Source organism: Styela clava, chromosome 11, assembly GCF_964204865.1.
Source record: "Styela clava chromosome 11, kaStyClav1.hap1.2, whole genome shotgun sequence".
NCBI lineage: Eukaryota > Metazoa > Chordata > Ascidiacea > Stolidobranchia > Styelidae > Styela > Styela clava.
Genome location: NC_135260.1, coordinates 17,132,503 through 17,155,397, shown reverse-complemented (window position 1 = coordinate 17,155,397; position 22,895 = coordinate 17,132,503). Strand labels below are relative to the sequence as shown.

The window sequence follows — 22,895 nt, the reverse complement described above, 5'->3', positions numbered from 1 at the left end:
TATTATAGCAACATCACAGGTAAGATCGATTTAATCTTTCTTTTTTCTATTGAAAATAGAAGATATGGGTTGTTTGAAAGGTTCACGACTCACGAAATTTTGCGACGTCCTAGCAAAATTGAAACGACGCACTTCCACGAGATTGAGTCAAAAAAAAGTGGCGCTATCGACTAAGTCTTTTTAAAGAGCGAGCGCTTATATTCTTATATTCGGGGAAACACGGTAGAATGATCGCGCTTGCATAACAATGCATATTCTGATCGTGAAACCCTATTTGCGGTTTGCATAACAATGACGGCTTTTATCATTAGGCTAGCGGTTTCCGAAGACGATTTGCTGAGAGCGCCTCGAAACATAAATATTACACATCATATTTATTCTAAATGTTTTATTGTTTCAAATGACGTGTTATGAATCAAAGTCATTTAGCCGTTCTATGTGTTTACTTTCTGTACGTAGGGTCTATTGTTACGTAATATAAGAGATAAATCCTACATGCTGCAATTTCGTATAGGCTGCAGTTTATTCATTTGCTTAACCAAGTTCATCAAACTTGAGTGATTTCTTTAGCATTTTAAAGAAAAACCAGGCAGATAAAAAAAAAGGAAACGTTAATTTTTTTCCCTTTATTCCTCGGGCCTACATAATTAAAACCCTCAAAAGACATTTAGTACATATAAACGATGACAAAATTGTGTTTTGTTTCGAGGCAGTATATTTTTCGCGTAGGTGCGCCATGAGTTTTTTCCCTGATAATTTGGCGTCGCACAAAATGCTGCCTTGTGCTAAGTTTGATCAATAAGAGTAAACAATTCGAGATAAGGACCATGCCGTCGGTAGCCAGACATCGTAATTCATCATTTAGGCCTGTATAAACAAAACAGCCTTGCTATACAGAAAAAAGCATTCGTACCCATTACACTGAATAATTGAGAAACGTTAATCTGAATAAATATGTGCTTGTTTTTGTTAATGAGTAGACATGTTAAAGTTGAAAATTAGCTGTGCCATTGAAACATCAAAAATGCATAATTCGAACTGTTTGGCATTATTTAACGTGGACAAGGGCCGCGAAAAATTTTAATATATTAAAAGGGGCCGCGAGCTCAAAAGTTTGGGAAGCCCTGGTATAGACAACGAAATGGATCTTCAGTTATATTCCACTGTTTTGAAAAGATCCGGAACGTCGCGCAATGTCTGAATGTAGATATCATCTATTGGCAGGACTGCTTGGTGTAGGAGCGGTTGGGGGGGGGGGGGGGGGGGGGGATTGCTGATGCAACATCGTACGATTACTATTCTATGTCGGGATTAGTTAGCCAGTGATTTGTTTTCAGAAGCATGGACTTGATGGTGGGGAATGTCGTAACCGACCAGCGGTCGTGTAAACCACCCTCAGTGGGAGGAGAGCTGCAATCCTCTCTCACATAACTATCCCCGCATGGGATTGGAACCTGTGAAACTACCAAGGTGATCATAAATGCGAAACACCGGCGTTAAACTTTGATTATCTAGTCAACCTTTCTCACTTAGTAATAGATTACCTGCTAACTAGGTGCAACACCGTACGATTACTATTCTATGTCGGGATTAGTTAGCCAGTTATTTGTTTTCAGAAGCATGGACTTGATGGTGGGGAATGTCGTAACCGACCAGCGTTCGTGTGAACCACCCTCAGTGGGAGGAGAACTGCAATCCTCTCTCACATAACTATCCCCGCGCGAGATTGGAACATGTGAAACTACCAAGGTGATCATAAATGCGGAACACTGGCGTTAAACTTTGATTATCTAGTCAACCTTTCCCATTTAGTAATAGATTAACTGCTAACTAGGTAAACAATACCTTATGGCAACACAAGTCAAGTCTGCAAGTAGGCCTACGCCTAGGCCAATAACAGTAGTTTGTCATCTGCTTTCCATTGAAATGAGGGAGCTTATGAATATTTAAAGAAATTGATAACGGCACATTATCACTCACCATCAACGAAGTGCTGTCCGCAAACAGTGAAACACAAGCGAGATGACTTCCGGACTTGACACCAAGCAGTCCTGCCAATACAGCAATAGATGATATCCACATTGCGCGACGTTCCGGATCTTTTGGAAACAGTGGAATATAACTAAAGATCCATTTCGTTGTCTATATACTGACAGGAGCCAGTTGGACGTTTTTGTTTTTTTGCCGTCCAGTAAACAAAGTCACGTGACCCGTGCAAGTCTTCTATAGTCACTTTGGTAAGTATAATTGACGAAGTGTACCTGTTTATATTTTTATTTATTTTTTATTTGAAGTTCCACGTTGTGGATTCATAACAGTTTTGTAAAAATACATAAATGATGAAAAAATAATAAACATAGAACATAGTTACATATAATAAACAATTATATTCGTAAACATCATCCAGTATTATCCAGCAATTCATATTATTCCATTGTTGATTCCAGATAAAGTTTCCCGTGTTTATCAGTAAATATACATTAACTTGGACAACACTAAAAGACTGAAGGAAGAAACGGAAGAAGTGGAAGGAATTTTTTCTGACGGGTGGTGAGGTGGCTGAAGTCACTAAAAAGCTGACCACTAAAAGGAAGAGGTGGATGAAATTTTTTCCGACGAATAATGAGGTGGTTGAAGTCATTAAAAAGCTGAACACTAAAAAGAATTATAGCAGAATTATAGCATTGAATTATAGCAGAAAAATAAAAATTTATACAATTAGTCATATATTCTTGCAAATTATGTCAAGTTATTTTATAAAACTAGGTTTATGTCTAAATTGTTCTATATTTTTCTTGCTGAAAGAGATTTTCCAATTCTTGTTATGACATTATTTACACTTGGATTAACATGTTCAAAAATAACTGCATTACGTTCCAACCATATTTTATATCTTGCAGTACACAGAAAAAGTATGACTGCATTACGTTCAACGTAGTAGTATATATTTACGGTTCAACTAATGATAAATGTGAAAGACACTGATTATTTAGTTCTAGTAAAATACATGTTGTACCCGTTTCAAGTATTTTGTGGCGTCTGAAGATGCCGCCAAATCATAGCGGGATTTCCAAACCATGGCCATACCATACGGTAAAACCATACGATAGGCTACTCAGTCATCGCCAATAACAGTATTTTTATAATTAAATTACCCGATCTTTTAACTAGATATTAGAAGTGAACCTTGGGTGTCGCTGCTCGATAACCAGATTTGCTTCCCCGCGGCTTCCCTTTCAAAGTAAAAATGTATTATTACCTCTTTTTTGAATAATGTTTGTATTTATTACTTTACTGGTTGGATAAAATAAACTTGAAAACCAATGGCGGGTAAAATTTTGCTGCCGTAACAAAGGCATGTCGGCTGTAATGGCAGGGCTGCCCCTGATGGCGACAAATGGACCTTTCCCCGAGCATCGACTTCCTTGTTTACTTAGTGACATTAGCCAATCAGCAAGATGCAAAAAGGGACGTAACAATGCTCCCTATTCGCATCCGCTCAGACACTTTTCTCACTTAGACAGATGTGTTTCGGAAACTTAAATGTAAATCAGATAATTCAATAATCACTCTGTCTTCCTAGGCGTTTTCATTTAATTGCAGTAAAATTAGTGTAGAAATAGCTGTGATGGACTAGGCTAAAATTCTTTACAAGTCCCTTTAAAAAACAGATTGTTGTATGCGATGAATCATAATGATGGTTTGAAACACATACCCCATTTTAAAGACGCCAATTCGCAAAAGCACTTAAAAAATAGCCCCAAAATTTTTGCAATGGTAGAGTATAGGAAGAACTTTTAGGGGGTCAAAGATCGGGGAAATGATCATATTGGGTAAGTTGGAACATTTTTCTTATGGATACAGTTTTGATGAGTTTGGGGTTAGGTTTCAGGTTTAAGTAGATATAATTCTGCATGATAAACTAAAATCTGGTACATGACTTTGTGAATATACCGGTAATACTGATTACTGAATAGCGCCATAAAAACATGGCAAGAGACGCCACGGTTCGTTCGTGGCAAGAGCTGCCACGAAGTCGTGAGAACTGCGACTCGTATGTTGGGTGGTTGGAGTAAGATTCCGGAACCAACTAAAAGTAGACACTGGAAAATTAGGCACCTCGGAAATAAATTGGTGGAATAACTTTAATGAATTATTTAAAAATGGTCAAATTATATGTTGAACATGTAATGTGCAATGAGTAAACCCAATAACGAGGTTTAAAACGTAGTATTGGAGGAGTCCCACGCACTTTTGAAAAAAGGGAAAAATGGGCGTGATGAAATATGTGTTGACCGTCGTTAGCGAGCCGTGATTAGTATTTTTTTTACGATTAGAAGTTATTGCGAGGGCCACCAGTGGACTCACTTACCCTAATTTGTCACCCTGCGCCTATATTTCGCACGCCTTAATGAAAATTTTATGTCTGTAATATGAGTTAGTATCTCTGTGGCTGTACCGTATGTGCGTGTGCGTGCGTTTTATTATTTTATCAATTACTATATCGCCTGTAATGCTGATTGCAGCGTCAAAATAAAATTGTACTATTTCGTGTCTGTTGTTTTGCAAAGTGTTGCTGCAAGTGGAAATGCACCTCGAAAATTTATGTTAGCACACACGGGAAATATTTTCAAGATTTTGCACATTGTGACTTTGAAAAATCTGGATAAGGCATTAAATGTCTCCGGTTTTTATACTTAATCCTTGGCTCAAGAAAAATGATACGTATACTTTTCCACTGACGTTTCCCAAACATCGACTGTCTTGACTTTGGAGGTAAATATTGGCCAGGCGATTTACGCTAAAAATATTTAGTCTAGTTTATCACCTATATTTGATTTTCTCTTGTGCTTTCTTCGATAATCGTGTGTCGCGTTATAAAGATAACAGGGGAGCGATACTTAAATAAATCGACACGAACGCCAAAACGAAGTAGTATCAAAACTATTACAGTACCAGTAGTCTACCTTATCAAAAAACTCTTGACTTCACTTATCACGTGGTCGCTGATATGCGATCGCGACACTGCCATACGGTGCGCAATTTTTAATTTTGATGAAGTTATTACACAAAACTTCAGAGTGAAATACGAATCCTACGGTGCTCGCTCAATGGAAATGTTTTCGTAAGGGTACGTTGGGCAACTGGTGTCTAGTTTATTGACGTAGTCGATTGGGGGTTAGGAATGACTTATCATGCAAAATTTGTTACGCCACGGCCACACCCACTATATATAAGTATTTGTGGTAATAAACTACACTAGACCCACATGTACGGTAGCCACTCCATAGGTTCAGCTTCGTTTCGAATGCGGATTTTGTGGGTAAAATATTTCGTTTTGGCTTTCGTGTCCATTCTTTTGAGCTTTGTTCTTTTGTTGGACACGAAATGGACCTATGGATCGTTTTGTTATCATGTTATTGTTCTTGTTGGTATTTTTCTTCCCGTTGTTTTATATTTTAAAAAAATAGCCTTTCTCATTAACTAGAAAGAATACTGTTAGATAGAGAGCTAATACTTTAATTCATTTTAAACCCATCCGTGGGCTCTATGTGATTCGTTTTTAAACTTCGAAATATTGCGTAATGACCTCTTGAGAATTAATACAAATTATTTGTAGCGATAATTCGACCTCCCTCGTGTTACTCCCTTGCTACTGAAAAGTCGGAAGTTTTTTAACGATACCGGTACTGTAAAAGGTAAGGTAAATCACTGCTTTCTTTGGTCACCCCGACATTTGACCTGTATTGTTTAGTTAGATAATTGCCGCCAAGATAAAACGCAACTCCTTGTTTCGGTTATCTACCTGCAGCGGACAACGTTGAACATCGGGTTATTGGAGACGAAGTGCACCTATAGATCGTTTTTTTGATATGTTGTTATTATTATTTTTCTTGTTGTTGTTATGAAAAAAAATCCCTTTGTCGTTGTCGCTAGAAAGCTATCACTTTTATTCGTTCAAATATTTATGTGGGCTCTATTGTATTCGTTATTCAAAATTAAAAATTGCGCACCGGAAATTTTTTGATAACGTAGAATCGTAGACTACCGGCACTGTAAGAGTTTCGATACTAAAGCTGTAACTCGAATCATTTGATACTTCGATTCAGGTTGAAACTGCACGCATGAACCATCATCGTCAAGGGACTGGAACAGCTAGGACAGCCCGGGTAACGATACTTGTAAGGTATGGTACCGGTATCTGTCCCACAGTTCCAGATATGAATTTTGGAGGAATTTTCGGTAAAATTTTTTGATTACGCTTTTGTGTCCATACATTTTTGCATTGCCCACTTGTTTATAACGTTACGCGCACGTCGGGCACCCGTGATATGCCCAAAAACGTCCTCTCCGCAGTTATGAAATGCTAGTTGCTTTCTGAAGTGGCAAAAACTCTATGCACGGACGTATCAGTGATTTCGAGCGAATGGACCTTTCCCCGACCTTTGACCACCGAAAAATTCTTCCTATACTTTACCATTGCAAAGTTTTAGGGGCTATTTTAAAGTGCTTTTGCGATTTGGCGCCTGTGAAATGGGTATGTGTTTCAAACCATCATTATGATTCATCGCATACAACAATCTGCTTTTTTAAAAGTACCGGTAAAGAATTTTAGCCTAGTCTATCACAGCTATTTCTACACTAGTTTTATTACTGCAATTAAATAAAAACTCCTAGGAAGACAGAGTGATCATTGAAATATCTGATTTACATTTAAGTTTCCGAAACACAACTGAAAACTAACGAATAGAGTTCAAAAACGCGAAAACGAGGTAATGTTTACGACCACGCTTGAAAATCTGTCTGAGTGAGAAAAGTGTCTGAGCGAATGCGAAAAGGGAGCATTGTTACGTCACGTTTTGCATCTTGTTGATTGGTCAATGTCACGAAGTAAACAAGGAAGTCGATGCTCGGGGAAAGGTCCATAGAGACGAGCATGGTAAAGAGATCCGATATCCTTGTCGCGTCCTGCCACTGTATTTATTTATGACAAGTCAAATACTTGGAGATGGTGTAGACCAGCGTTTCCCAAACTGTGTTCCGCGGAACACTAGTGTTCCGCGAGCATCTTCCAAGTGTTCCGTGGGAAAGAGACCAAAATTACGACTAAATTGGTCGCCATGGCTATCTCGGGATCGTGAACTGGCGACCGTTCAATATCGCGTATTTTTGCAATGGTAGAGTATAGGAAGAACTTTTAGGGGGTCAAAGATCGGGGAAATGATCATATTGGGTAAGTTGGAACATTTTTCTTATGGATACAGTTTTGATGAGTTTGGGGTTAGGTTTCAGGTTTAAGTAGATATAATTCTGCATGATAAACTAAAATCTGGTACATGACTTTGTGAATATACCGGTAATACTGATTACTGAATAGCGCCATAAAAACATGGCAAGAGACGCCACGGTTCGTTCGTGGCAAGAGCTGCCATGAAGTCGTGAGAACTGCGACTCGTATGTTGGGTGGTTGGAGTAAGATTCCGGGACCAACTAAAAGTAGACACTGGAAAATTAGGCACCTCGGAAATAAATTGGTGGAATAACTTTAATGAATTATTTAAAAATGGTCAAATTATATGTTGAACATGTAATGTGCAATGAGTAAACCCAATAACGAGGTTTAAAACGTAGTATTGGAGGAGTCCCACGCACTTGATCATCACATATGACTGCCAAGTTGGTAATGGTAGGCACGACGAATTAGGCACTTATTCAGGCACTTTTGAAAAAAAGGGAAAAATGGGCGTGATGAAATATGTGTTGACCGTCGTTAGCGAGCCGTGATTAGTATTTTTTTTACGATTAGAAGTTATTGCGAGGGCCACCAGTGGACTCACTTACCCTAATTTGTCACCCTGCGCCTATATTTCGCACGCCTTAATGAGAATTTTATGTCTGTAATATGAGTTAGTATCTCTGTGGCTGTACCGTATGTGCGTGTGCGTGCGTTTTATTATTTTATCAATTACTATATCGCCTGTAATGCTGATTGCAGCGTCAAAATAAAATTGTACTATTTCGTGTCTGTTGTTTTGCAAAGTGTTGCTGCAAGTGGAAATGCACCTCGAAAATTTATGTTAGCACACACGGAAAATATTTTCAAGATTTTGCACATTGTGACTTTGAAAAATCTGGATAAGGCATTAAATGTCTCCGGTTTTTATACTTAATCCCTGGCTCAAGAAAAATGATACGTATACTTTTCCACTGACGTTTCCCAAACATCGACTGTCTTGACTTTGGAGGTAAATATTGGCCAGGCGATTTACGCTAAAAATATTTAGTCTAGTTTATCACCTATATTTGGTTTTCTCTTGTGCTTTCTTCGATAATCGTGTGTCGCGTTATAAAGATAACAGGGGAGCGATACTTAAATAAATCGACACGAACGCCAAAACGAAGTAGTATCAAAACTATTACAGTACCAGTAGTCTACCTTATCAAAAAACTCTTGACTTCACTTATCACGTGGTCGCTGATATGCGATCGCGACACTGCCATACGGTGCGCAATTTTTAATTTTGATGAAGTTATTAAACAAAACTTCAGAGTGAAATACGAATCCTACGGTGCTCGCTCAATGGAAATGTTTTCGTAAGGGTACGTTGGGCAACTGGTGTCTAGTTTATTGACGTAGTCGATTGGGGGTTAGGAATGACTTATCATGCAAAATTTGTTACGCCACGGCCACACCCACTATATATAAGTATTTGTGGTAATAAACTACACTAGACCCACATGTACGGTAGCCACTCCATAGGTTCAGCTTCGTTTCGAATGCGGATTTTGTGGGTAAAATATTTCGTTTTGGCTTTCGTGTCCATTCTTTTGAGCTTTGTTCTTTTGTTGGACACGAAATGGACCTATGGATCGTTTTGTTATCATGTTATTGTTCTTGTTGGTATTTTTCTTCCCGTTGTTTTATATTTTAAAAAAATAGCCTTTCTCATTAACTAGAAAGAATACTGTTAGATAGAGAGCTAATACTTTAATTCATTTTAAACCCATCCGTGGGCTCTATGTGATTCGTTTTTAAACTTCGAAATATTGCGTGATGACCTCTTGAGAATTAATACAAATTATTTGTAGCGATAATTCGACCTCCCTCGTGTTACTCCCTTGCTACTGAAAAGTCGGAAGTTTTTTAACGATACCGGTACTGTAAAAGGTAAATCACTGCTTTCTTTGGTCACCCCGACATTTGACCTGTATTGTTTAGTTAGATAATTGCCGCCAAGATAAAACGCAACTCCTTGTTTCGGTTATCTACCTGCAGCGGACAACGTTGAACATCGGGTTATTGGAGACGAAGTGCACCTATAGATCGTTTTTTTGATATGTTGTTATTATTATTTTTCTTGTTGTTGTTATGAAAAAAAATCACTTTGTCGTTGTCGCTAGAAAGCTATCACTTTTATTCGTTCAAATATTTATGTGGGCTCTATTGTATTCGTTATTCAAAATTAAAAATTGCGCACCGGAAATTTTTTGATAACGTAGAATCGTAGACTACCGGCACTGTAAGAGTTTCGATACTAAAGCTGTAACTCGAATCATTTGATACTTCGATTCAGGTTGAAACTGCATTTTCGCATTGCCCAGTTGTTTATAACGTTACGCGCACGTCGGGCACCCGTGATATGCCCAAAAACGTCCTCTCCGCAGTTGTGAAATGCTAGTTGCTTTGTGAAGTGGCAAAAACTCTATGCACGGACGTATCAGTGATTTCGAGCGAATGGACCTTTCCCCGACCTTTGACCCCCGAAAAATTCTTCCTATACTTTACCATTGCAAAGTTTTAGGGGCTATTTTAAAGTGCTTTTGCGATTTGGCGCCTGTGAAATGGGTATGTGTTTCAAACCATCATTATGATTCATCGCATACAACAATCTGCTTTTTTAAAAGTACCGGTAAAGAATTTTAGCCTAGTCTATCACAGCTATTTCTACACTAGTTTTATTACTGCAATTAAATAAAAACTCCTAGGAAGACAGAGTGATCATTGAAATATCTGATTTACATTTAAGTTTCCGAAACACAACTGAAAACTAACGAATAGAGTTCAAAAACGCGAAAACGAGGTAATGTTTACGACCACGCTTGAAAATCTGTCTGAGTGAGAAAAGTGTCTGAGCGAATGCGAAAAGGGAGCATTGTTACGTCACTTTTTGCATCTTGTTGATTGGTCAATGTCACGAAGTAAACAAGGAAGTCGATGCTCGGGGAAAGGTCCATAGAGACGAGCATGGTAAAGAGATCCGATATCCTTGTCGCGTCCTGCCACTGTATTTATTTATGACAAGTCAAATACTTGAAGATGGTGTAGACCAGCGTTTCCCAAACTGTGTTCCGCGGATTACTAGTGTTCCGCGAGCATCTTCCAAGTGTTCCGTGGGAAAGAGACCAAAATTACGACTAAATTGGTCGCCATGGCTATCTCGGGATCGTGAACTGGCGACCGTTCAATATCGCGTCACGGTCGGCCTAAAGCGGACAAAGGCAAAAGGTCAACTCTTCTTTCTCAAGCTCTGCCTGGTTTTACTTGGAAATGTTGAAAAAATCACTCATGTTCGCTAAACTCGATTCAGCAGATAAACAAACTCCAGCTCGCAAAATTGCACCAAGTACTTCTAACTCCATTGTTAGGTAACATTAGAGGCAAACACTACGTAATAGAATGTAAAGAAAGAAACGACAAAGAAAGGTAAAATGAATTTATTGATTCAGATACACAGCAAAATATTCGCTGATTTTTGGTTTCTGCGAGACTAACTATTATCCTTCTTCTATGCTTTTGTGCCGGTGGATCCGTAGGCATATATTGCAAGGATGCTGTAGCAAGAGTAGAGATAACAATCCTAAATGATTCAAGAGTCTTGCTGCACACTAATACAAATATATTTCTGTAACGTTTCGTCTGACCAAGGTCAGACTTCTTTTATCATCATATTTTAGGTATGTTGAATACAATTTTGTTAGTTTTCTACTAGTACTGTACTAGTATTGCAGTAGTACTGTATTAACGCACCTTTTGGGACCGCTGCATAACATCATTTTTCTTTATCAATTTTACCCTTTCATTTTTGGTGTTCCGCGAGGCGAGATAAAAAGCGTAAGTGTCCCGTGGCCAAAAAAGTTTGGGAAACGCTGGTGTAGACAACGATACGAAATTCGAATGATTCATCTTTGATGATTCGACATTGGAAATTGTTCTTTCAGGATTGATATAAAGATTTATTGACAAGAATTTGGTCACACTTGCCACTGATGCCCCATTTGAGAACCCGAAGCAAGTCCGTTTCCGGAGTTTTTGCAAGTTCCATAAGACGTTGTTCATCAGAATTCTGATCAAGACGAGAATTAAGAGTTGCGTCGTGGCAAAAAAACTAAATACACGAGATACCAAATCGACTTGCGTTCGATAACACACAACTTTTTAAACGAATCTGGCAAAAACTAATTTTGGTATCGCGCCAAAAAGTTTCAATTTGTCCCACAAATATGATAGACGAAAGAATTTCAAGTCCATCAAGGCATTCCATTTGACAACCATACTTACATTTTATAATTATTTGAAAATATTTTAAATTGTGAGCATAGTATGAAACAAAATCCCATTTTACTCGATCCTTGCATAATCTACGACCTGCACCCTCAGGCGACATGGTTTTGATCTATGCGACAGGCGGTTTGTTAAGAATCTTAAATTTCAATTCGGATACGATATACCCAGTATCAGATGAAATTTCACTAGATAACTTAGAAAAATGTTTGATATATTGGGTGCAAAAGCATTTAATAGATTAGAAAGTCAGATTTTTGCAAAAAATTCGTCTTTTCGGAAGGTTATTTGTAGTTCAGCATGAGACTTTGCGTAAGAAGTTACCACACTTTGGTGGTATGACGTTCGAAAGGTTTCCATGATAAATTTTACATGTTGTGCAATAAGATAACGATAGATAGAAATGCTCCAAAAGCTGGTTGCCTAATTTTATGCGGGTTTTGAGTTTTTCATCTTATGTAAATTTTTTATAAAGTGGGGATTTTACTGTAATATATATAGAAAAATATCAACATCACTTTTCAGGAATTTCATAACTTATAAATGCCTTGGAATCATCAACGTTAGGACCGCAAAAAAGTTCCACAGAAAAGGGAAACATAGTTTACGAGTTTGACAAAAATTTTGTACGTACCTGTACGTGAACATGCTGGAATCTTATTTGTGCATTATTTGTATAGCAACAGAAATAAATCATTTCTGGGCAACAAAACTATTTAGCTCTACATTGCTAATGTCCGAACAACATCGTTCATCATCCTGGGTTTTAAGACCTATAAACCGATTCTTTGAAAGTTTATTTGAATCGAGTTACAATTGGCGAAAAGTGGCCACTTCCTGTCTGTTAATCCACTTCGATTAAATGCACTTCTTCTGAAGTTATTCGATTTATTACCTGAACGTTCTTTTTCATTTCAATTCATTGCCTTTCTTTGCAACCGAGTTTTTAAGGGTTTAATAAGTGAATGTGGCTTTCGTTGCAACGACTTTCTCCGAAAAGGAATTCTTAATACATGCCAAACATGATACAAAGGAAAATTTCTCTTCTATAAATATAAAATTTTATATGAATTATTACAACACTGCCGAATCGTCGATTTCGGAGTGGACGTATTTAAAAGAAAATCTTCAACACGCAATGGCTGACGTCATAATTCATATGAGTGATATCCGCTTTCTTGGGAATCCACCTCAATTTAAGAGATTTGGTCGTTGATAAGTTGGATTATTACAACACTGCCTAATCGTCGATTCCCGCGTAGACGTATTTAAAATAAAAATTTTCAACGCTCATGAATAACGTAAGCTTTTTTTACTATTCATTTCATCGCTCATTACCACTTACAGAAAAAGGTCATGATCGAACAATACTCGAAACAGCGACACTGTTGTAAATTTTGAAATTTTGAGTTATACACACGTATACAGATTTATATAATATATAATAGGGGGATAATTTTATTATTATTGAATGGAATTTTCTGTAAACATTGTAATGGTGATTAAATGTTAATCTTGACGACAATTCGTGATTACGAACGTCAGTTGACTTCGACAACGTGTCTGTAATCCTCGTATTTCAATTTCGACTTTATTTAACATAGCAGCCTAAATACCCTGAGGTATATAAAGTTAGAATGCGCGCGCTGCTTTGCACTGCGGTTAGATGCTTTTTTCATCTCTCTAGTATCAAAGCTGTGAATTACTACCGATATTTCTGCGTGTTCTCCACAATGACACAGCAGATAAAGGCAGAGAAAATATTTTAGGTATAAATCATCCAAATTTGCCTAAAGCAGGGTTAGGGTAAGATACACTCCAACCGTACATATCATCACCTTCAGTATGGTGACATTTGTCAAAAGCTTTCAAGGGATACATATTTTCAACAAAAGTGAAACCTGCTACCGCATGAAACCCCACCCGTGGAAACTTCTTCAACAAAAACGGGAGTGCAATTACAGTCTTTCCCATTTGTAATGGGAACGTGGAGCAAACGTTTGCGATTTCAACTAATAGGTGAGTAGATTTTAAAAATGATTATTTGTCCAATATTAGCCGTATAGGCGCAAAACGTATCAAGAAAACGTGCACTGAAAGTTTACACAAGAATGAAGCTTTAATCTTCATGATAACTCCAAGGAAACATTTTAATGAAGCGAATAGTAAAATTCCGGTTTATGGCGTTGATGTCAAAAACGATCGCGCACATGGTATTAGTATGTCGAGTTATACACATAATCTAGAGTTTAAAAATTCGAATCTTTAGAAAGGTAGAAACGATTACTTATTTAAAAATGCAATGGGACTTCTTATCAAATTGAAATTTGAAAAACATCGTTCATATCTATCATTTTCAAGGAATAAGTAATGTATGTTTGCGAGAAGTAATGTGTGTTATTTAGGGTTGGTTTTTACAAATCATAGGCTTTGATTCTGTCGTGAAACTTTCTGAGATGTAAATCTAATATAACAAATGTATATAAAACGTTACACATGAAATGGGCTTAGGAATTCTAATTTTTTCCCATTGTCGTCATTTGGATGGAAATTTATGTTTAAGACTATATGAATCGCTTGTTAAATTTACAATACTCGAAGACGTGTTGTAGAATAATGACTTTTATATATGTATTCGCATTTTCTGGAATATCTGCGGCCCGATGTTTTCCCCCAAATTTTGCTATTTTCAAGAAAAATACAACAACAGCGACGATTAGATCAAAGAATTAATTAAACTGTTCCATCAATTAGTGAAGATTTCTCGAAGATTCAGATGTTTTTGGAACTGACCTAACTTTATGTTCGCATTCGGTTATGATACGCGTCATTGAAAAGCCGAAAAAACCAACATCAATTGTATTTATTTATATAAAATGCTGAGACTACAGTTAAACATTTGGAAACATGATACATAAATCTCACGTAGAACAAAAACTTGAAAAACAACAATGTCAATGCCGTATGGAATTTAGAACATTCCTAGAAACGGCCAATAAACGTGGTTATTAACATTGCGTAAGTTTTCTGAAATGATTCTATACGAAATTAAAGAAATAAATTATAAAAATGTTACAAAATACTATCAGAAAAAGATGTTTATATAGAGATTTCATTTCATGTGAATATTCCAAACGAAATCAAACCCGTTCCGTTCATACAAATGTCAACATTGACGCTCCCACAGTTGTAGAGGTTGTTATGTAATTTATTATAGACGCACCGCGAAGCAAAAAAACTGGAAATGCGACATTTGGGATTGGAAGTCATTGAAGATTGGTTAATTATGTTTGGCTAAAGAATACATCAAAATCCCCATGTTGAAACATGATTTAAATTGAAAATCCTAAGAATGGAAACTAACCACGACCTTAGTACCAAGAAATGTTAAATATGTTATCAAAAAAATCATCTTTATTGGCGATAGAATATACTTCTCACTGATTCGTCAAATATTCGTTTGATTACCTATCAGTCTGGTTTATATATTTATTTAAAATATATGCGTATTAAATTTGGTGTGAAAACATGAAAGTTGAATCGTTGAGAAGGAAACGCCTTTTTCTGAGAAAAATCATTTTCATTTCGTATCACGTATTGTAAGTCTGCAGCAACATTGAAGTCCCGCAGCCATGTATTTCGCAGCGGCCGGAAAAAGAGAATACAATCAAACAAGCAAATACCAAAAAATTACACTGGAGTGGTGTATCGTGACATTATACAAACGGGTGTCGAAGTACAGATTGGTCATCAAAAAGTATTATATATATGTTGTTTGCGACATAATTTGTGTATGAGTAGCAATCTGATAAATAGCCAGATTCTCTGAATCATTAAGATATCATAATTTGTGAAAACTCGCTGATAAAACGAAATTGAACTGAAGGGTACCATACACAGTTGAAACTATTTTTAACGACTCATCATGATTCTACTCGACCTTTTGATTTCTTTGAAACCGTGACTCATTGCCACATGCTACCGCTAATTGCGTGCAAATGAGTACGTTGCTTTTTGAAATCAACTCAACTTAGAAGAAGAAATAAAGTGAATGTGACGTATCATTAATTACAATCTTCCGGGATAAGCGATACGGATACAAGATTCACTTTTAGCTTTAAGTTTTAATTAATTATTTCGGCTTCAGGATAAATGAAACAGTGTATTTCAATGAAGTTGGATTAGTTTCATGAATGTCATAAACCGCGCAATTTCGGCCGCAATATTTATCAAATATTTATCTGCTTACGTACAATTTTTTTTAAATCATTTTAAAGAGTTGTGTTAGTAATGATTGAGTTTAATATATTACATTATCACATCTGAATTTAACGATAAATATCAAACCGGATATTTGATTATTGGAATTTATTTTCTGAAACATCGTATAATAACTAAATTATTTTATTTTCAGTATTTACTGTGACTACCTTCGTGATGCCAAACAAATATCTTCAAACCTTATCGTCAGCAATAGTTATTCCTCCTGTTGGACATTCATCAAATACGTCAAATAATACATATAGCTGGAATATATTGAAAGCAAAGTGTCGATTTGGCTCGTTTCAGTCCGATGGTTCTTGCATATGTAGGAGCGCCGACTGTGCAGGCTTTGGAAAAAACACTAACCTGTGTATGTCGCGAGATAGCGGAAATCACTGGGATTTTCCTAATGCCTGCTACATGCTCGAACATGCTTGCAATTCCAGAAAAAAGAGATTGTTTTACTGGAAAGGACATTGCAATACTACCGCAGGTATAAATCCACCACGACGATTGCTGGTTAAAATATGAGCTGAATAACTATGGCCCTTGCGTTGAAAAGTTTTTTTGGAGATTCCCTAAAAAGAAGCCTGTCGTCTGTATTGTAACTCAATTTCTCTTCGCGAAGGCCATTCAAATGGCTAGGGATTATACATCCTCACCTATCTCTGAACTAAGCGGACAAACTGCTCGCTCAACTTGGATCGTTTTAAAAACGTCAGACGCAACACGCCGTCTGAGCAATAATAAAACTTTTTTCAATTCCTTTGCTACTGTGAAATAGTGGAGTTGTATTGAAAACGCTACTATGCAACAAGATATTTTGATTACGTGGTTCAACTTACCCATTTTAAATAAAGCTTCAGACAAGCAGCTATAGCTTACATTCGTATACTTGGTAGAGAAAACATAATGCATACTGGTTTGACAGGACAAAACATTTTCTTTCAGTGTGAATAATCGATTTATTTCTTGCCAGGTGAACCACGAGATGCATCGGGCGAGTTTTGTGAAGGAGATGACGTATTTTACTGTAAAAATGATGGGATATGTAAATACGTAAATCCTTCAAAGGAGCGACGATGTCTGTAAGTGTTAAAAAATTATCAATATCAAACTAATGACGCCTTGAGAAAGCGTTTGAAGTGTTATGAGTAAATTGAAAATAAGCATGCTTAGTTTCTGTTCTAATCCGTCGGTATTTAGAAATTTTGGCTTATAACAGAGGTCAAAAAGGCGACTGAATTTTAAGCGAGCGATTATTAAATTCTTAATACGGATTGGCGAGATAATATCTTCATAAATACTTTGTGATTGTATATATTTATTGTAATGTGTACTGCTGGCATTTTTATCAATTGGATCAGAAAAATAATTGAAATTTAGAGACAGACAATCAATTAAACCTGTAATAACATCTTGCAGATGCAAAACTGGTTATCGAGGAGAAAAATGTGAGAAGAAATTATTGTCAAGGCGGAAAAGGTATCACAAAAAGAACTTTTTGAGATTAATACAAAGGAAAAAAGCTCATTTCATGATGAATCGTATGTTCCGATTCAGAACTAGACGCTCAGCTCCAGAGACATTACAAGATGGTCATTCTAATAATACACCAAACATCACGTAGGCGAAAATTCCGCTGACGTCTAGAGACAGATAAGAAGTAATTGGAGTCGCCTGGACAAAGGAAAGTACTCTTCATGACACCGCAAGCAATTCAAGTTAGTGGTGTATGCATTTGTGATTGAAAGATGAGTTATGGACAATCCAACATACACTGTGCCCCTTATTTATAAGTATTTATTGCTTAGCTCTGCCAAGCGAATAATCATTCTGACATATTTGTGTTTTTAAATTGAATTAAGTTACCGCGAAGTACAGTGGAATTGAAATGCAAAGTATATATATGATACAAAATCGAAGTGCTTATTCCAAGGTTTACAAAACCGTTAAAAGAAATTGTCGCGGGCGTTGCCGGTAGAGAGGAGAATTATCTCGCCTCGGGCGAGAAGTAGAAACAAGTAATTGTGCGATTTCTAACTTTATTCGCGAATAAGATCTAAATACTTTTGGGGAAATGATATGGATACGTCTGCGAAAGAAAACATTTTAAAGAATGCATTCGGCATAACGAAGGCAGGATTTCTATACAAGCTTTAGTTACAATGTCTTTAGTTCTTTTTAAGGGCCATACTATTTGTTGTTTCCAATCAATACAATTCGTAGGCTCGAATGCACATAACAATGTAAGATATTTGAACCATTTTTCGTAGCTGTGATACATAAGAATATGGGTTGAATGGATGCTGTGCAAATTCTAATGATGTAATTATCCGTAAAATGCAACACGCCTTGGAACTAGAATAATGTACCCTAGGGCTAACTTAAATTCGAGAACGCGTAACGCCAGTTTGAAGTCACCAAACTAATATAGAAGTCGATAATATGATGTTATGACACAAACATGAATTTGAAATAAATCCCCAGCCACTAACTGCCGATATCGTGGCACTGGGACTATTTTGTCAACGTCGATCAGGTAGGCTATACAAGCAAAAATATCGCCCTAGTTCAAATAAAATCGAAGTGCAATTAAATTTGGACATATGAGAATGTGATGACACACGTAAAAGTTACCCAAGCTATCAGTAATTAAATTAAGCATGAGAAAATGAAATAACCACAAATTAATGCGAAAGCGTGAGTGTACATCCGCTTGTCGGTATAACAGCGACTGCAAGCACATCATTTTGGTACGGAATGTATAATTAAGATGTGAAATATTTATGAAACTTTCTCACTTTCTTGTCGACAATCAAAGTGAATTTCGTAATTTCTCGGTTGAAATTTTACGTGTATCTAAAATCCAATATGGCAGTAAGCTGAATAAATGACTTCGGAATTACCTAACTTGAAGTATAGGTATATCTATGCTCGATACTTTTCTCCGATTCCGCTTTTAATGGTTGACCATGGCGATTAGCGCGCAACAGAACTTTATTCTGGCCTAACTCTGGTCCTGGCCTTGCGTTAAAAATGGGTCACTCGCTGTTCTTCCATAAAGGGCCGGATTTACCATTGGGCAAGGCATAGGCTGAAGCCAAGAGGCCTCGGCATTCAGTATCAAACAGTAATTCATTTCAAAGTTGTTTCTACATTTTTGGTATTTTGATTTTGACTTGTTCCAGAATGAAAACGCTTTAAATTTTCTTAAACCTGATATCTATTTAACTTTTTAATCGGGTTAATTAACAATTATTGTCCCTAATATTAACCCTTAATAGATTAAAATATTAAATACGGTCAAATTAATTGATTTGTCAAAAATTTGGAAACTCTACCCCGTCAACCTTAAAAATAAAATATACAAAAATAAATGAATTGAACAGTTTTTACGTTAATAATTCCTTTATTTGAAAAAAGAGAAAATATCGATATATATCTATACTAGTGTATGTAAACCAGGGTGCGCTAAGATTTTTATGCCAGTGCCGCATTCAGAATTTTTTTTGCAAAGGACCACGTAGAGAAATTGATTGTGATGTTACAATTGCTATTCCCATTCGCTATGACAGTGTCGAATTTAATGTTGGCTGATATTGTTGAACCGGAGACGAAAAAGCATTGATAGTATTTTAACAATTCACAGTTTATATATTTTAAATAAACTCTAAAAATAAATTTAAGTTGTGTATGTAGTTGTAAGACATTTTCACAACTTTCTCCAAAACCACGGGCCGCACAAAATGCTTTGGCGGGACACATGCTGCCCAAGGGCCGTAGTTTGCCCATCTTTAATCTAAACAATAATCTATCGCAACTAGAAACGAGTATTATGACGTTAAAGTTTCTGCTGCCATGATATTTTTATTACAGTCTTGAGTTTTTATTAAATTCATCTTACTATCCATCATACTATCTGAATTCTTATAGTTTGTGCAATTTTAAATGTTATTTATAAATATTTACTTTACATAGCAGGAAACGTCTATTATGACGCCACAATAGTTTCAGTTGAACGTTATGATGTCATTGTTAAAGACGGGTCTCACAAACAGCATAGGCTAGATAAGGTGTCTTCTGGTCTAAACCCGACCCATATCATAAAGAAGAAAAATTCTGTTCTCAAATTTCAATAACCACATTGTAGTGTTTGGAGCTATTGTTTGAAATACCTCAATGAAACTGTTTTCAGAGCATTATCCAGTATTGCAAGCGAATTTTCGTTCAATCACCCACTAAATAATGGTCACGAGTAAAATATGTACGGTCAGAGGTGCTCTCAATATTACAGAAAAAAGATTCAACCTGAACGCTATATATACAGCTGCAGGGTCGTAGCAAGGGAGGGGGGTTTTGAGGTTTGGAACCCTCTCCTCCCCCTTTTGAAATGCAAAAAAAAAGCAACTTTCTGTATCCTACATAGCAATTTTTCGTAGCTTGAGACGCTTTTTAGACCCTCAAGAATCCTGAAAAGACACATTTTCCGGCGTTCGGCCGGACCCGTTACCTGTTTCGATCTAACTAATTTCAGAACCCTCCTTTGGATACGCCCCTGTACAGCTGGTCGGGTTTATCGAGAATGCATCATTTTATGTTATATTATTAACGGCTGCTCCGTGAGCTATATCGCATTAAGCTTTACAACATTTTGGACTGAAATTTGTTATTCCTGTATTCAACACCATAATACTGAGTTAAAAGACCATAGTAATTTGAGTTTGAAAACAATTTATATATACATGGTAAAATAATAAACGATGTCAATTTTTTTGCAACGTCACTGTATTTTGTGCATTTCATTTTCAACCTAAATAAATACATCTGCAATCATATCTGTAGCAAGTCTTATATGAGTGGCGGTGCCAAAGTTGACAGAATCGAGAAGAAGATATGTTTTTTTTGTTATTGAGACACCAAAATGTATACAAGCCAGCATATGAATACAGCTGCTCAACTTTTAGGATATTTTATTGTGGTGACTTTATATCCTGGTATATCCTACTTAATATATATGTTAATAATAATACAATCAGCTATATTGTACACAGCGTTACCTGAATTCGTTGACATAGAAATGGTGCTGCTAATGAGCAAAGCAGAAGAACTTCAGAGCAGAATGAAAACTGGTCAATCTAAGATTCCATTCCATAAAACAGGAGGCTTTTCCACAAACTGGGTTGATGTCAAAACAGTGTTCCGGCGAATTTATATGAAAAGCAAAATTTGCATGAAATATCGGCCCGCGTAGGCCTGGGAAAGAATCTTGAAATAAAAGTATATATAGACTCTAGTGAGTTCTTTCATCTTTAAATACTAGGCCGTCGGCCAGTTTTGAAGAATAATTGCTTGATAATAATATTGCAAACGATCAACATGTACAATTCGCGCCAAGGAGACACACAGTAGCAATAATTCTAAATGAGTTAAGCAGTTTTTAGCTTTTAAAGCAGCCGCACTAACCTTACTCAGAAGTAAGGATGCTAAGTATGACTCCTCACTTACAAGTATTCGATTTTTTTACGATTCCTGAATTTTCGATTCCTCGGCATATTTTACCGAGAAAACATAGGTACCTTCTTACTTAACACTACCACGTGAAATCAAACACGAGAGCGATGTCCAAATATGTGTACGGACAAGAAAGCTAAAACTAAGTAGTATGGGTATTGGGTATTTAATCTGTCACAGTATACAAAATCGCATAAAAAAATGAATTCCTCAGAACTCACAGAGATTTTTGAAAAAAAAAATCTTAACAGCCTTTCAGCTTCTAGCAAAAAAAAAATGAATATAATATATATAGTGATGTTTACGGCGTCGTAGCAACTCAGCATAACAGTAAATGCATATATGTGGAGGACTTGCCACAAAACGATACACATTGTTTGCAATCCAATGCATCCGAATCGAGTCTAGTCGATTCTGTAATCGAATTCAGACTCGATTCCGCCATCCCTACTTAGCAGCGAGACTCTTTCTTTCAAGTGACAACGCGTGACGCTGCCCAGCAAGTTCGATAATAAATGGTTCGTCTTTTCGCGAGAAAACAAACATGAACGATATTAGTTGCCGCATCAGGTACGAATTACATCAGTGTCTTGATCATGGATATGGCCCACCCGCGAAATCCTCTAATGCCTGTGGTGCACAACTCAAATGAGAATATGTGCCAAATTTTTCAAAATAATCTTGTCGCGGGCCACGCACAATTGTTGGTATTGTAAACGAACTCCCGTATAACATATATCAAACAAACTTTAATAATAATACATAATAACGAATATCTATTTATTGAAACGATTTAAGCCCGTGAAAAACCGCTGATTTGAAGACGTTTTTGTTGGACCAAATTTGAAATGTTGGGCTTTAAGGGAGAAATAGCGATTCGCATCACTGAATCTATATGCTCACCCAGTAAACGAGTCCGTAGCTGGAATTTGTTTACTTTCATGATTGAGAATGCCTTTTAACAACTGTACGTGCTTGCAAATTAACAAATCCAGACTTTTGAATTTCTCAACAAAACTGGATAATTCGCTTCTTCGTGGCGAGAGTAGAACTCAAGTATTGAATTTTGTTGAAAAACATCCTACAAACCTTGGTTTGACCTCGAATCCAGAAGTTCTAGTTGAGCGTCAGCGTCTTCAATATATTCAACATCCACACTCAATGGTCTTTGAAATAAATTCATTTGCGCCTTCCGGTCATTAAAATCTTGAAGGCGTTTTGAAAAGATTTGACGAAGGTCACCGCACATTATGGCATACTTCTCAAAGTCAGAAACCAAGTTTGCCTTTTTTTTTCCAAAAACAAAGACCTAGTTTTAAACTGGATCATGTTGCCAGTTGATCGTTGCATCCTGATACATAGGTTGTACATATGCTGTGTAATATCTATCAAAAGCGTAATATCCAGCAACCGAGTATTGTCACATAAGTGCGTCAAAACATCTTCCCCATTTTTGGTCTTCAGTGTTGAACTCTTTTCCTGTAAAAATATTTCAATTTTTTCAAAAAGGCTAAGAAAGTGCTGCAAAACTTTCCATCGACTTAACCAGCGAACT

The 22,895-nt window shown here is 36.7% G+C and overlaps 1 protein-coding gene across 2 annotated transcripts; it reads left to right on the top strand.

Moving 5' to 3' along the window:
• The first annotated feature begins 12,331 nt into the window (after positions 1–12,331).
• LOC120330224 (uncharacterized) lies at positions 12,332–20,875 on the top strand. 2 transcript variants are annotated; one of them, XM_039397109.2, is made up of 5 exons: positions 12,332–13,582; positions 15,978–16,319; positions 16,806–16,914; positions 17,252–17,311; positions 17,390–20,875. In XM_039397109.2, exons 1-5 carry the CDS (start codon positions 13,543–13,545, stop codon positions 17,454–17,456), a joined length of 618 nt encoding a protein of 205 aa, XP_039253043.1. In that variant the 5' UTR covers positions 12,332–13,542; the 3' UTR covers positions 17,457–20,875. The 2 variants fall into 2 exon arrangements, with proteins under 2 accessions (XP_039253043.1, XP_039253034.1); XM_039397100.2 differs by having other exon boundaries at positions 12,338–13,582; positions 17,252–20,875.
• The last annotated feature ends 2,020 nt before the right edge of the window (positions 20,876–22,895 follow it).